Source organism: Ahaetulla prasina, chromosome 1 (genome assembly GCF_028640845.1).
Source record: "Ahaetulla prasina isolate Xishuangbanna chromosome 1, ASM2864084v1, whole genome shotgun sequence".
Lineage (NCBI taxonomy): Eukaryota > Metazoa > Chordata > Lepidosauria > Squamata > Colubridae > Ahaetulla > Ahaetulla prasina.
In genome coordinates this window covers 366,277,033-366,290,546 of record NC_080539.1, presented here as the reverse complement: position 1 = coordinate 366,290,546, position 13,514 = coordinate 366,277,033, and the positions used below count along the sequence as shown (strand labels likewise).

General features: G+C 46.7%; 1 protein-coding gene across 4 annotated transcripts in view; it reads left to right on the top strand.

The window, feature by feature from the left end:
• PIP5K1C (phosphatidylinositol-4-phosphate 5-kinase type 1 gamma) overlaps positions 1 to 8,881 on the top strand; it is an 87,531-nt gene extending 78,650 nt beyond the window's left edge. The window contains exons 16-17 of one of the 4 annotated variants that reach the window (XM_058163501.1): positions 1,714 to 1,797; positions 3,900 to 8,881. In XM_058163501.1, coding sequence (XP_058019484.1) covers positions 1,714 to 1,797; positions 3,900 to 3,902 — 87 coding nt within the window. In that variant the 3' untranslated portion in view covers positions 3,903 to 8,881. The remainder of the gene's footprint in view (positions 1 to 1,713; positions 1,798 to 3,899) is intronic. The other 3 variants (XM_058163500.1, XM_058163498.1, XM_058163499.1) reach the window with 3 other exon arrangements.
• The last annotated feature ends 4,633 nt before the right edge of the window (positions 8,882 to 13,514 follow it).

The window sequence follows — 13,514 nt, the reverse complement described above, 5'->3', positions numbered from 1 at the left end:
CAAAAGCATGGGGAGCATTGGGGGGGGTCACATGCGTGTATGGCCACACCCATAATTCAACGCCCCCTCCGCGCATGCATGAGTGACCCTCCCCCTGCGCTCCCCCTATTTTAGTCACGTGATGGCACGGTGGGCCGGGTAGGCCCATTTTTCGCCCTCCCCAACTCTAGAGGCTTTCTTGGAGCCTGGGGAAGGCGAAAACAGCCTTCCCCATCCCCTCGAGGCCCATTTGCCAACTTCTGGTGAAAATTAGCTGGCCAGCGCATGCATGCGCGCCGGAGCTGAGCTAGGGCAACATTCATGTGCCCACCGATATGGCTCCACGTGCCACCTGTGGCACGCATGTCATAGGTTCGCTATCATGTGTATAGAGTTTCCTGCCTGATCATGGGGTTGGACTGGAAGACCTCCAAGTTCTGGTTTATTATTTTTCAGTGCGGCACAAGACAGGATCCTGCAGTATCTTGCCAACCAGGCTATCAGCTGTTTCTCTATGTGATGTCCTGCCCCATTCATCTCTTAGATAAGCGGAGGAGATAGGCACTTTTCTTGCACAACTTCATTTGGGTTGATCTTAGGATAATAGAGGTGGTCCTCGACTTACGATCACAATTAGGCCCAAAATTTCTGTTGCTAAGCAAGGCAGCTGTTAAGTGAGCTGTGCCTCATTTTACGACCTTTTTGCTACGGTTGTTAAGCTAATCACTGCAATTGTTCAGTGAATCCTGGGTCGTTAAGCAAAGAATTAAGCTAAATTCTAAACCTAGTTGAAGTGTAATTGAAGTTTGCTTTCGATTTTATTTTTGGGAGAGGGAAGGAAGGTCAAGTTGGCAGTCAGTCTCCCTGAAAGGTCACTGGATCTTCACGGCTGACTATATAGGTAGTTATTAATGATAGATCCCAGTGCTGTGCCATAAAAAGCTTTAATAATTAATTTCAGGCTAGGATTAGTTTTAGGATTAGGATTATTCTTCACTGGCGGGAAACACCAATAATCTGTCTTTTGTACCTACTTTACCTTCTCCATAGGCAGCCCCCATCTTTCAATAATGCAAATGGGTGATTATCAAGAGTTTGAGATGCTTACAATTTGTTTATTTAAAAGTGTTAAAAAAAATTCAATATTTTATAGAATTCTACATTTTCCAGGCCAGACCTTTGCGGAATTGATTAATTCCCGTCAGCCGAAATTTCCGCAGGTGCAAAACGATACCCTAATCAAGGAACGACAAGTTCCCAGTTTTGATCATGTGACCACAGGGGTTGTCGTGACTGTCATATTGCGAAGACTGGGTTGCGGGTCACTTTTTTTTCAGTGACATCGTAACTTTGAACGGTCCCTAAATGAACTGTTTGTAAATCGAGGGCTACCTGTGTAAGTCGTAAGTGCCATTGCTGTTGAGAAGCTAAGTTTTAAGGGAACCAAACTCTTTCAACACAATGATTCTCACCTGAGCTGACCTTGATGGGTGCTTTGATAGGTAAGTGGGGTGGGTGGGTGGGAGAGCATCGACTTCTGCGTAAAAGCTGAGCTCCGTCCTTGTGTTTTCTTTTTTCTCTCTCCAATCATGTAGTTTTTCTCGTTGGTGTTGTAGCTTTCATCTCTCTCTTTTTCTCTCTTTCCCTTTTTCCCCTCCCCCTTTCCTCTTCTTATTTTATTCTCCTCCCCGCCCTCTGCTGCTTTCTTTTGCTCTCTGCTTTGCTGTCCGCCAGCCGACAGACGAGAGGAGCTGGGTCTATTCTCCTCTCCACTATAACACTCAAATCCAGTCAGTCTCTGACGAAGAGAGTGATACAGTAAGTTGGTGTTCATGCCTGTTCGGGTTTTTTTGTTGCGTTTTGTTTTTAAGAAGAGAACACAACGGTTGGCACAGCCCACCTTTGCCAGAAAATTGCACTGCCAGCTAATCCCGAGCGATCTTGGGAAGCTTCCTGCATCTGCAAGTGTATGTGCCTCAAAAAGCTGGCTTCCACAAGTCTGCATTTCCTCCTAGACTCACTCAGAAAGGAACTGGAACGTGACTTGACATAAAGCAGCTGTAGGGACTTCAATGTCGCAGTTGCCCAGACGGCCCATTTTTTTGTAGTTCTGAATAATGAAGCACATGGGCAGAGCAGAAGGCTTTCTGAGGGCACCCTCTATGCATTGTGGTGAAATGTAAAATTTTTTACTACTGGTTCTGTGGGCATGGCTTGGTAATGTGACTGGGTGGGCATGGCCAACTTTTTTTTTTTTACTTTGAAAAGCATTTTTTCTACAGCCTCTTCGGCCAAAGAGGTTGTAAAAAAATGCTTTTAAAAGGCTCCTCTGACGATCCCAGCTGAGTTGCCTGATTGTCAGAGGCTTTTCTTTTCTTTTAAAAGCATTTTTTTTTGCCTTTAAAAGAAAAAAAGCCTCTGACGATCAGGCAGCTCAGCCGGGATCGTCAGAGCCTTTTAAAAGCATTTTTTAACAACCTCTTCCACCGAAGAGGTTGTAGAAAAAATGCTTTTAAAAGGCTCTGACGATCCCAGCTGAGCTATGCGATCATCAGAGCCTTTTTTTAAAAAAACTTTTAAAAGCATTTTTTCAGCCAAAGAAAAAAATTCGGCTCATCAGGGCATGGGGGTGGGCAGGGATTGTTGCTACCGGTTCTCCGAACCATTCACTGCCATCACTACTGGATCGGGCGATCCGATCCGAACCAGAGCATTTCACCCCTGCTTCTATGCCCTACGGCAGTATTTCTCAACCTTGGTCACTTTAAGATGTGTGGGCATCAACACCCAGAATTCCCCAGGCAGGCATAGTGGCTGGGGATTCTGGGAGTTGAAGTCCACACATCTTAACGTTGCCAAGGTTGAGCAACACTACCCTAGGGCGCCCTGGTCCTATCAGGAGTTTTAAAAAGCCAGTTCTGTCAGGACTCCTTCATACTGTGGACATCTTGAGGACAACCTCGCATTGACTATCCAGTGGATCCCCATCTGTGCTAATATATTTAGACTCTGGTGAGAGAAACAAGGATGGTATCTCAAGGAAGCCGTTCTCGGATTAACCAGAACCATGATATCAGTAGATTCCAGCTGCCTTCAGATCACCTTGAAGAGAACAGTGCTTTAAACTCTGGGGCAGAAACAGAATAATTGAGAGCCACCGTGGTCTAGTGATCTAAGCCCCAAGCTGGAAAGCAGGAGACAGTGAGTTCTAGTCCCGCCTTAGGCAGGAAAGCCAACCGGGTGACTTTTGGTCAATCACCAGGAGACCGTGAGTTCTAGTTCTCACCTTAGGCGCATGAAAGTGACTTTAAGCCAGTGCCTATCTCTCAGCCCAAACTACCTCACAAGGTGGTAGTGGTGTGGAAAATTAGCTTTCTCCACATCTGCAGAAAATTATTACAATATACTGGCTGAGTCATCTCCTGGGGTCTTCATGTGTGCAAGCCAATTCCAGAGTAAAGGGTTGATCATTCTAGAGAGAGACTAGATTTTTCAGTTGCCACCTAAACCAGGGGTCTCTAATCTTGGCAAGACTTGTGGACTCAACTCCCAGAATTCCTCAGCCAGCAAAGCTGGCTGAGGAACTCTGGGAGTTGAAGTCCACAAGTCTTAAAAGTTGCCAAGGTTGGAGACCCCTGGCCTAGATCCACCATAGGATAATGGCTGTTCTCCTTGCCTGTGCCCAATTCTATAGTTGGACAAATACCCCACGAGTCCCATTTCCTTCCACAAGTCTTAAAGTTGCCCAGATTGGAGACCCCTGACCTAAACCATCTCTATAATTGCTCAATATCCATTTATATCTTCCAATTCTCAGCATAAATCCCGAGAGATTAAAAGCCACCCCTGTGGATTGGACCGTTCCTCTTAATTTTCTCTCCTCTCTTCCTTTTGTCTCCCTTCTTTCCCGCCCCCTGCAGTAACTTCTATGCAAAACTCCTCGAGAGCAACGTTCCTCCTGACGCCGTTTGCGGCATTCCCTTTCGATGTCCCTTGCAGCTTTTCGGAGGGAAGGCGTGGAAGAATGTCGTGCATCAACGTCGGCTGTGCTTCAGCATCCCAGCGTTACCCGGAAAGACAAAGCAAAACCACCCCGAAATCCCATCTCCTTCCTCCCACCATCCTTTCTCCAAAACGTGTATATTAATACCTCTCCAAGCAGTTACCCACAAACTGATCTTGGCCCCAGAGACATCAGAGGTCGGAAGGAATTTGATCCTGGGTCGCCACCTCTCTTTCTTTCTCTCTCTTTCTCTCTCTATTTATTCCCAAAGTGCACTACTGTAGCTCTCTTATCTGTATGTGATACTGTGAACATTTTTTTTAAAAAAAATCATGTATTTATTTTGTTTCTCTTTGCACAAACAGCACGCTTGTGCTTTTGTTTTGGGTTTTTTTTTTCCAAAAATAGTTTTATTGCACTTTTAGGGTGTAGGGGAGAAGGCCTTGTTACAGATGTTGATCGCCTTTGGTGATAAGAGATTAGAAGAAGAAGAAGAAGCCGCCTCTGAGCAGAGGGGCAGCCGGGCAGGAGAGGCTGGCAGAGCTGTGGAGCTGGTTATAAGAGCATCTATCAAATGCCATTTTGGTTGATCACTTGGTGGCCCCCACTTCAGTCTGTTAGCAAGAAAAAAAGGCTGGCTCACGAAGATTTGAAACTTTCCACTGAAACAGGACGTGGAACCTGCCCGAAGCTTCCTTGGTATCTATTTGAGTGGGATTTTTCCTCCCAGTTGAATGTGCATTGTCCCGCCCGCCCGCCGGCCATCTTTGTTGGACAAGGTGGCCGAACCCAGCTCTGTTCCATTGCGAAGCTATGCTTAGCAGCGTCTTCGGGTTGATTTTACGGCAGCCTCCTTGGGCAGAGCACTGGATTTCTGGAAACCTCACATTGGAGGCTTCTTCCTGGCTTCTCTCCCTGCTGCACCCAGCGGAGAAGCTGGGTTGACTTAAGCCATAAGAGGCGCCAAGCTGCGAGGTCCTCAAGATTGGAGAGAAGGTCCCTGGGAAGGCTGGCAGGGGATAAAAAGCACGGAGAAGGCCCGTTTTGGAGGTCTTGGCAGCTTTTTAAGAAGCTGGGCTCTGTTCTAAGGGCCGCGAAGCAGCTCTCACTGAGGAGAGAAGCGCCAGAGGACTTGCTTACAGCCCCTCAGGGTCGCACTGTTGTTGCACACGTCGCTGTTCTCGACACAGAGAGGGCGAAAATGAACTCAGTTGTACCCAAAAAAGGCAGCAGAGAAACATCTATTCCGTGTGGAATAAGCCCTCCTTTTGGGGAAGCGGCTGGAGGGAAAAAATTGCGTCTTCCAGACCCGTAGCTGCTGGAGGATTTCCACAGCTGTTGACAGTATTTTCTTTTTTGGATGGATGGCACAAAACGGTCTCTGGTTTGTGGGTGGGTGGGACGTCTCCTAAATAGCAGCCTTTGGAGATGCAAGATAATCTCGTGAGTGCAGTATTCAAGGCCAGCCAAGTCACTCTGTCCGATCCAGCTGATGAGAGGCCCCAAAGCTGTTTTTTTTTGGGGGGGGGGAGTATTGAAATTTAAGTTGGTGCCTCTGTACAGGCCCTGTTCTTGTAAAATGGAAGACAGAGCCGAAGACGGCTTTCATCTTCCTAGTATTACTACTGCGAGGTGAGAAACCTGAAATTCCTGTGATGTGCAGGTGATCCCTTCACCTCCTGGAGGTCCAAAGTAAGCACCTCCTTGAAGTGCCGTCTTCTCATCAGTTGAAATGGGCTCTCTCTGTGGTCAAAGTTCCCTATAAAAGGGGAAAAGAAAGGAGCAGGTTTAGGACGGCCTTGGGCAAGCAAGATAATGGCTAAGTGCTATCCAGTGCGTGTTAGGTTCTAATTCCATGACTGTGAGGAAACAGGAGATCCTTGTTCTCCGTCTAAGTTTTGGGGGTGTCCCCGTGCTGGAACTTCTCAACCTCTCATTTAAACATTCCAGAACTGGAAATGACGTTCCTTAAAGTGACACTATAGTTTTAGGGCAGATTTTGAGAAAGTTTCTTTAGGCAGCTACAGGTAGAATGGTTTCTCTCTCAACCTTTCCCAGCGGACCTCTGGTTCTGGTTCTTTTCGAGCGCCCAAAGTGGCCTGCCTCCTTCTCAACCTTCTCATTTTCTCCCCTGGCGTTCCAGACTCCATTTCCAACCACCGTAATGTCTTCTCGTCTCTCAAGGTGCCAGTTGTCAGGATGGCACCTTTCTCTTCAGCCTGAGGTGGCACGGCCCTCATTCCTCCCCTGCTTGAACTTGCTCCCCTTGCAGGCGATGGACTCAGGGCAAACTGCGGGCCAAGCTTTAGTCCTTTACAGACCAAGCCACCCGGTGTCTTCCATCCTTGGGTGGAGGTGGGCTGATCCATCTGTCAGCAAAGCAGATGGTCCTGGAGCAAACGGTGGCCTTTCCTTCTCCTTATCTGGCACAAGGCACAATCAAGAGGCCCGTTCTTGTGGGTTTCAAAGATGGCATCAAATCTGGAGCATCCCGGTCAGGTATGGTCCTTTTGGAGTTGGTTGCTCTTACAGTTGAAGGATGGAAATGGCATTTGACCCGTTGATCGGCCAGTTATTGAAGACGATGCTTGCACGATTCCTTGACGTGCATTGATTCCTTTGAGTTGGGGTATCAAACAGAGTTTGGGCACAGTTGGCTCCATCTTCTGTGATTGGCTGGTAGCTGCTGAACTCAGCCATGGACGAGGTTCCCTTTGTATAAGATTGTCAGCTGTGGTTTTCAGCCAAGATGACCAAGACCTCATCCTTGGGAAGCATCTTGTCCACGTCTTCCTCGCCCTGATCCCAGCAAGAAAGTCCGGCTGACAGCTTCTATCCTCTTCCTCCTCCTCTCGGTTTCTTCAGTGGAGAGAAAAATCAGCGCTCGGACCACCAGATACTATTCTGAATGACTTTTGTCGATGTCTACATTAGACTTCCTGATTGTGCATATATGCTATATATATATATATACATATATATATATATACTTACATATGGTTTTTTTTTCTTTTTCCTTTTTTTTTTTGAAAAAGTATTTTTTTAAAAGAACATCTCCATGTTACATGCTTTATACACAGAATGTATAGGATTTAAGGATTGTGTTCGGGGGGTGGGAAAGAGAACAGTTGAGTGATGTTTTCTTTACTTTTTTTTTTTTTTTTTTTGGCAAAGAAAAGTATTCCTTGGGTCACAAAATACTTCTTTGTTGGGGGAGAAATCTTGGCCTTCAAAATGTAAATTGTTGCATATTACAAAGTGGTGCAGCTGAAATGACCTTTTTTTTTTTTTAATGTGAAACCAGGCACAATTTCTATCACGCACATACACAAACCAGAAATCTCTCTTCCCTCTCTCCCCAGCTCTCATCAATAGTTTTTCAAGTGTGTAATACAATTTTATTTTCTATTTAAGCTTCACACGGTCTCTGAGTTAGCCAGAACATCAGGAAGGGGCCAAAAGTGGTTTGTTTCTCCAATCTGGCAAGTGTATGAGGTGTGGACTTCAACTCCCAGAATTCGCAGCCAGCCTTGCTGACTGGGGAATTCTGGGAGTTGAAGTCCACACATCTTAAAAGTGCCTAAAGTTGAGAAACCCCAGTCTAGATCGATACCACCAATTTATTCCTTACATAAGGACATTAAAAGGGGCAGGTGGGTGTCTTAATTGCTATTTTTAAAAGGAAAAAAAAATCTAGACTAGATTCCCTTGCTGATGTTTTCTTTCCGTTTTATCATCTCTTGATCCTAAGCTCCTTAAGAATGCATATTTTTTCCCAGATTTGGAGTCTTTTTCTCCCAAATCAGCCATGCCACATTTTTCTCCAGTGATAAACTTTCCTGGCTACCTCCATCCTTTTAGTGGCCCAAGTGCTAGCAAACTGGTCAAAAACGGCCTCCTTTCTCCCCCCCCCCTTGTTTATTGAGTGGTATTTGTCACTAATCTCACCATTATTTATATCTGTCCAACCTCTGCAACTTTAAGACTTGTGAACTTCAACTCCTAGAATTCCCCAGCCAAAGTTGCCAAGGTTGGACACCCCTGGTTTATACAATGAGCCGCATTCTTCCTTTAAGGAAATGTCAAGTGTTTTAAAATTTCTCTGGCCAAGTTGTAAGAAGGGGAGAATCCTTTAAAATTGAGATTTCTCTCTTGTCGGCCTTCCTTTTCTCTGACAGGAAGCGGCACTCGTGGGATGCCTGTCCAAATATAGAATTGGGCAGAAGCAAGGAGAATAGCCATTATCCTATGGTGGATCTTATCTGTATCATTATCCAACCTTGACAACAGCTATGCTGGCTGAGGAACTCTGGGAGTTGAAGTCCACAAGCCTTAAAGTTGCTAAGGTTGGAGGCCCCGGATCTAGGCCATTCTGAAGCTGATCTCTTACTCATTCCAGTGGCTCCATTTAGACCCCATTTACACTCCATCAAGTCATGATGATCTAAGACCAGGAGCCTTCCAGTTCTTCAGAGATCTGTGGGTCACCACTACAGCCCTACACACACATCCCACTTTTCCAGGAGGAACCAGAAGATATTGCATCTCAAGAATCTTATTTCGGTATGAAGTGCAAAGGTGGGGGGGGGGAGCAAGGAGGAAGAGGGGCTCCTGGTTGGGTTTTGTTTTTATTTTTTTAATTTTTTTAAAAGGTGCTAAGATGGCTTCTCCCACCCTCAAAATGCAGGCATCTAATCGTTCTTCCGGTGGTGGCAGAGCGGCCATTTAGAGTTGTTTTAATGTAATTTTAATTGGGGACGGGGATGGTGGGGGGGGAGATAACGGATCAAGGGGTTTGTTTTGATGTTTTCTGTTGATGTTTCTATTTTGTAAAGCACCCCGTCTATACAAGGGTGACATTTTCTGTTCATAAATAAATAAATAAAGATGGCTTCTCTGCTGAGATTCCTCCCTTGGCCAGAGAGCAAGGAACAACGGGCTGCCTTTGTAGACATAAGTCACCAGCAGGGGAAGAGACCCCCCCCCCACGCCTCCCCTCTTCAAGGCCTTCTCACCTTCAGGCCCATAAGATGAGAGGGAAGGCCAGCAGGCAGGCTGAACCTGTGGCCCACCAGACTTGTCCTGGAGGCAGGTTTTTCCTACTACAGGTAGTCCTCGACTTATAACAGTTCATTTAGAGACTAAACTTGCAATGGCGCTGACAACGGTGACTGGAGACCATTTTTACAGATTAGATTAGATTAGCCTTCATTGGTCAAATGTGATTGGACACACAAGGAATTTGTCTTTGGTTCATATGCTCTCAATGTACAATAAAAAGAAAAGATACATTTGTTAAGAATCATAAGGTACAACACTTAATGATAGACCTAGGGTACAAATAAGCAATCAAATCATCTTAGGAAATCATATAATCGTAAGGATACAGCAACAAGTCATAAGTGGGAGGGGATGGGTGATAGGAACGATAAGATTAATAGTAATGAAGACTTAGTGAATGATTTGGCAGTGTTGAGGGAATTATTTGTTTAGCAGAGGGATGGCCTTCAGGAAAAAACTGTTCATCTGTCTAGTAGTTGTTCTGGTGTGCAATGCTCTATAGCAGGGGTCTCCAACCTTGGCAACTTTAAGACTTGTGGACTTCAACTCCCAGAATTCCTCAGCCAGCTTTGAAGTCCACAAGTCTTAAAGTTGCCAAGGTTGGAGACCCCTGCTCTACAGCGTTGTTACCAGTGGTGGGTTGCTCCCAATTCTCTCCGGTTCTTGCCAACTGGTAGTAAAAACGGAGGGAGGGTCCGCCCACCCATCCTGACGTCATATTTGGAGAGCTGTGAATGTGCAGAAGCTTCTGCACATGCATGCGTGAACTCTCCCGTTGCGAACCGGTAGTAAAGGTAAGTAGAACCCACCCCTGGTTGTTACACACTTAACTGTTTCAGCATCCCCATAGCCACACGTTCAAAATTGGGGCGCTTGGCAACTGACTCCCTATTTACGACAGTTGCAATGGCCCAGGGTCATGTGATCCCCTTTTGTGACCTGACAAGCAAAGTCAGTGGGGAAGCCAGATTCACTTAACAGCCGTGTTACTGACTTAGCAACTGCAGGGATTTACTTAACAGTTGTGGCCAGAAAGGTCATAAAATGAGGTAAAATTCACTTAACAGATGTTTCGCTTAGTAACAGAAATGTTGGCCTCAATTGTAGTTGTAAGTTGAGGACTACCAGTAATCAGGAAACGGTAAGACCCGAAGCCTCAAAGATATGGATATATACCCACCCACTCAGCCATGGCAAATGCTGGGAAACCTCCCCCCTCCTCTTTTTTTTGAGTCAAAATGGGAGATGGTGAAGGTTGGCTCCTTCCTGTATCCCAATGGGTGCTGTTACAGCAACATTGAATTTGGTCACCCCCAAACTTTCAGGGATCAGGAAATGGAGGTCCTCCAGAACAGGGGTCTCCAACCTTGGCAACTTTACGACTTGTGGACTTCAACTCCCAGAATTCCTCAGCCAGCATGTGCTGGCTGAAGAATTCTGGGAATTGAAGCCCACAAGTCGTAAAGTTGCCAACAGAACATGAAGTTCCGACCATAGGAGCAAGACTTCCCAAAGGGTAGTAAATTATCTCTTGAGATACAGTGTAAGTGCCTTGGCTTTGCTTGTCTCGAAGGTGCTTTTCGAAAAGGCAACTCGACTTTCATATTTTTTTTTCTTCAAAACATTTTGTTTTTCATCCAAGAGGCTTCTTCGGTTCTTAACTGAAGTTAGAAGCTTCTTGGATGAGAAGCGCAATGTTTTCAAGGGGGAAAAAAAGGAAGTCGCCTTTCGGAAAAGCACCTTTGGGATAACCATGACCTGAATGAGGGAGAATTTCCATAGAAATTCGATGCACTTTGCTGAATTTCAAGAGGTCTACTGGATATTGCTCTAGTTTTAATTACAAGATATCCAAATCCCAAACTGATGCTAATATTTGTCGCTTGCCTTAGCTTCCCAGGCAGGGATGTCAAACTCATGGCGTTCACGTCGTCACGTGAAGTATCGTGATTTTTTTCCCCCTTCACTAAACGGGTGGGTGTGGCTTGCGTGTGTGATCCATCTGGGCCATGAGTTTGACACCCCTCAACCAAAGGATGTCTTCTGAGCCATTCTCCAGGGTCCTTGGTGCTCTCTGAATTTGGTGGTTTTCTTACAGACATTTCATTACCAAATCAGCTAACAGCATCAGTGTTCTAGGGAGGAGAGGTTGCATTAACTAATTTGGTCATATGCCTGCAAGAAAACTCAGAGACCACCAATTACTCCACAGTTCAATCCTGAGCTACAAATACTCTCTTCTATCAATCCAAACTCCCTTGATAAAGCAAGAGGACACCCAGACAATGAAAGACCTGAGTGTCTCAATATCCTGGCCCAAGAATATCTTTCAACCAGCACTTATTTTGCAATATCCGAGGCTTCCTGTCAAATGAGAGAGAGGTGACCACTAGCTACTACTATCAGTCCTTCAGTTCAATGGTCTCGATCTTGTTATCCTCTCTAATGTTAAGGGCTACACGATCACCTGATTATCACATATTTTGTTACCCTTGGTGGATGCTGTCCTTCCAGAAGAGAAAGCCCAGAGATCTGGAGATACCTGCCGGTCCTAGGAAGGACAGTGTCTTTCAGGGTTCCAAGTAACGCACCCAACGGAATCAAAACTCCAAGGCAGGCCGGTTCCTCAAAGCATGGATTTATTAGGCAGGTCATATTCGTACACCTGGTGAAAACCCGACTCTAAACTCCCACAGTTTCCCCCCATGTTAACAGTAAAGCTTTTCTTTCCACACACATAACACACACCCCATGAGTCCATCACATGGTCCAATCAGGTCACAGTCCAATTATAAATTAATCCCAGTCTCCACCTTTCTAACACTTGGTGAGAATGTCCTTGGTTCTCAGGGGAAAGAATTGTTGTTTTGGCTACAGATCCCCAGATATCTCTACTTCCCAGCTCCCGTTCCTACAGCTCTACCCAGCTCTGCTGTGGAAACCCTGAAGGTGCTAAAGAAAATGGCTTCAGGGTTGACTATCCTCCCTTAGATCAGGGGTCTCCAACCTTGGTCTCTTTAAGACTTGTGGACTTCAATTCCCAGAGTCCCTCAGTCAGCAAAGGTTGGAGACCCCTGCCTTAGATGATGACCAACAGAAACTAAAGGCAAGGTGTGTGGTCCTTGTATATCCAACTCCCTATAGCAGGGGTCTCCAACCTTGGTCCCTTTAAGACTTGTGGACTTCAACTCCCAGAGTTCCTCAGCCAGCTTTGCTGGCTGAGGGACTCTGGGAGTTGAAGTCCACAAGTCTTAAAGGGACCAAGGTTGGAGACCCCTGGCCTATAGAAACCAGGCTCAGCATGGAGAACGCTCCTTTAGTTCAAGGAATTTAGAGGCAAGAGCCCATGATAGGGTAGATTTTCTGGCATGGTATTCAGAAATTGTGACCGTTAAGGCTTTCATTAGAGGGAAGCAGTAATCAGGAGAGTCCCTAAGAGAGTTGGAAGGGACCTTGGAGGTCTTCTAGTCCAACCTCTTGCTCAAGCAGGGAACCCGTGAGGGCAAAACCTATGGCACGCGTGCCACAGAGAGCCATTTCTGTGGGAACGCGAGCTGTTGCCCTAGGTCAGCTCCACTGCGCATGCACACGCACCTCCCACTGGCCAGCTGATTTTTGTGTCTCTGCCGTGCATAGGGGACACACGTGAGCATGCCCATGCCACCCCTCCCCTCCCAGGAGTCTCCACGCGACCTGTTTTGGATGTCAGGTAAGTACAGGGCTTGTGTGGAGGCTCTGGGAGGGCGAAAAACGGGCCTACCGGAAGTCTGGAAATGGGCCTTTTCTGGCCTTTGGAGGCTTATGGAGGCCTGCTAGGCCCAAAATGAGGCGTGGGGGGGGTAGCACGTGCATGGGGCAGCAGAGGGGGCGTCATTTGCACCTGCGCAGGGGGGGTGGGGCGCAAGGGGGGGTCGCATGCGCCTGCAAAGGGGGGCAGGGCGTGCATGGGGGGCATTGCATTATGGATGTGGGCATGCATGTGCGCGCTATCGCACGAGCACTCACACTTTCGGCACCCCAAGAAAAAAAGGTTAGCCATCACTGCCCTGGACTATTTCAGACAAATGGCTGTCAGGCCTCTTCTAAAACTCCAGTGAGAGAAAACCCACAACAGAAAGCAAGTCATTCCACTGATTAATTGTTCTCCCCTCGTCAGGAAATTTCTTCCTAGCATTGGAGAGTGATGAACCTGCCTTGTCCTCGACTCGCATGAGTTGATTCCTACAGGGCCGCGATGGCGAAACTATGGCACGCATGCGCACCGTCGCCAGCTGCTCTTTTGGTTTCTGGCACGCACACAGACCAGCTGTCCGGCGAGCATGCAAGCGCCAGAAACCCAAAGACCAGGTGGCCAGGGTGAGCATGTGACCCAGCCAGCTGATCTTCAGGTTTCCAGTGCTCCAGCATGCACGCAGACCAGCTGGGCAGCGTGTTTGTGTGCACCGGAAACCCAAAGATCAGGTGGACGGTG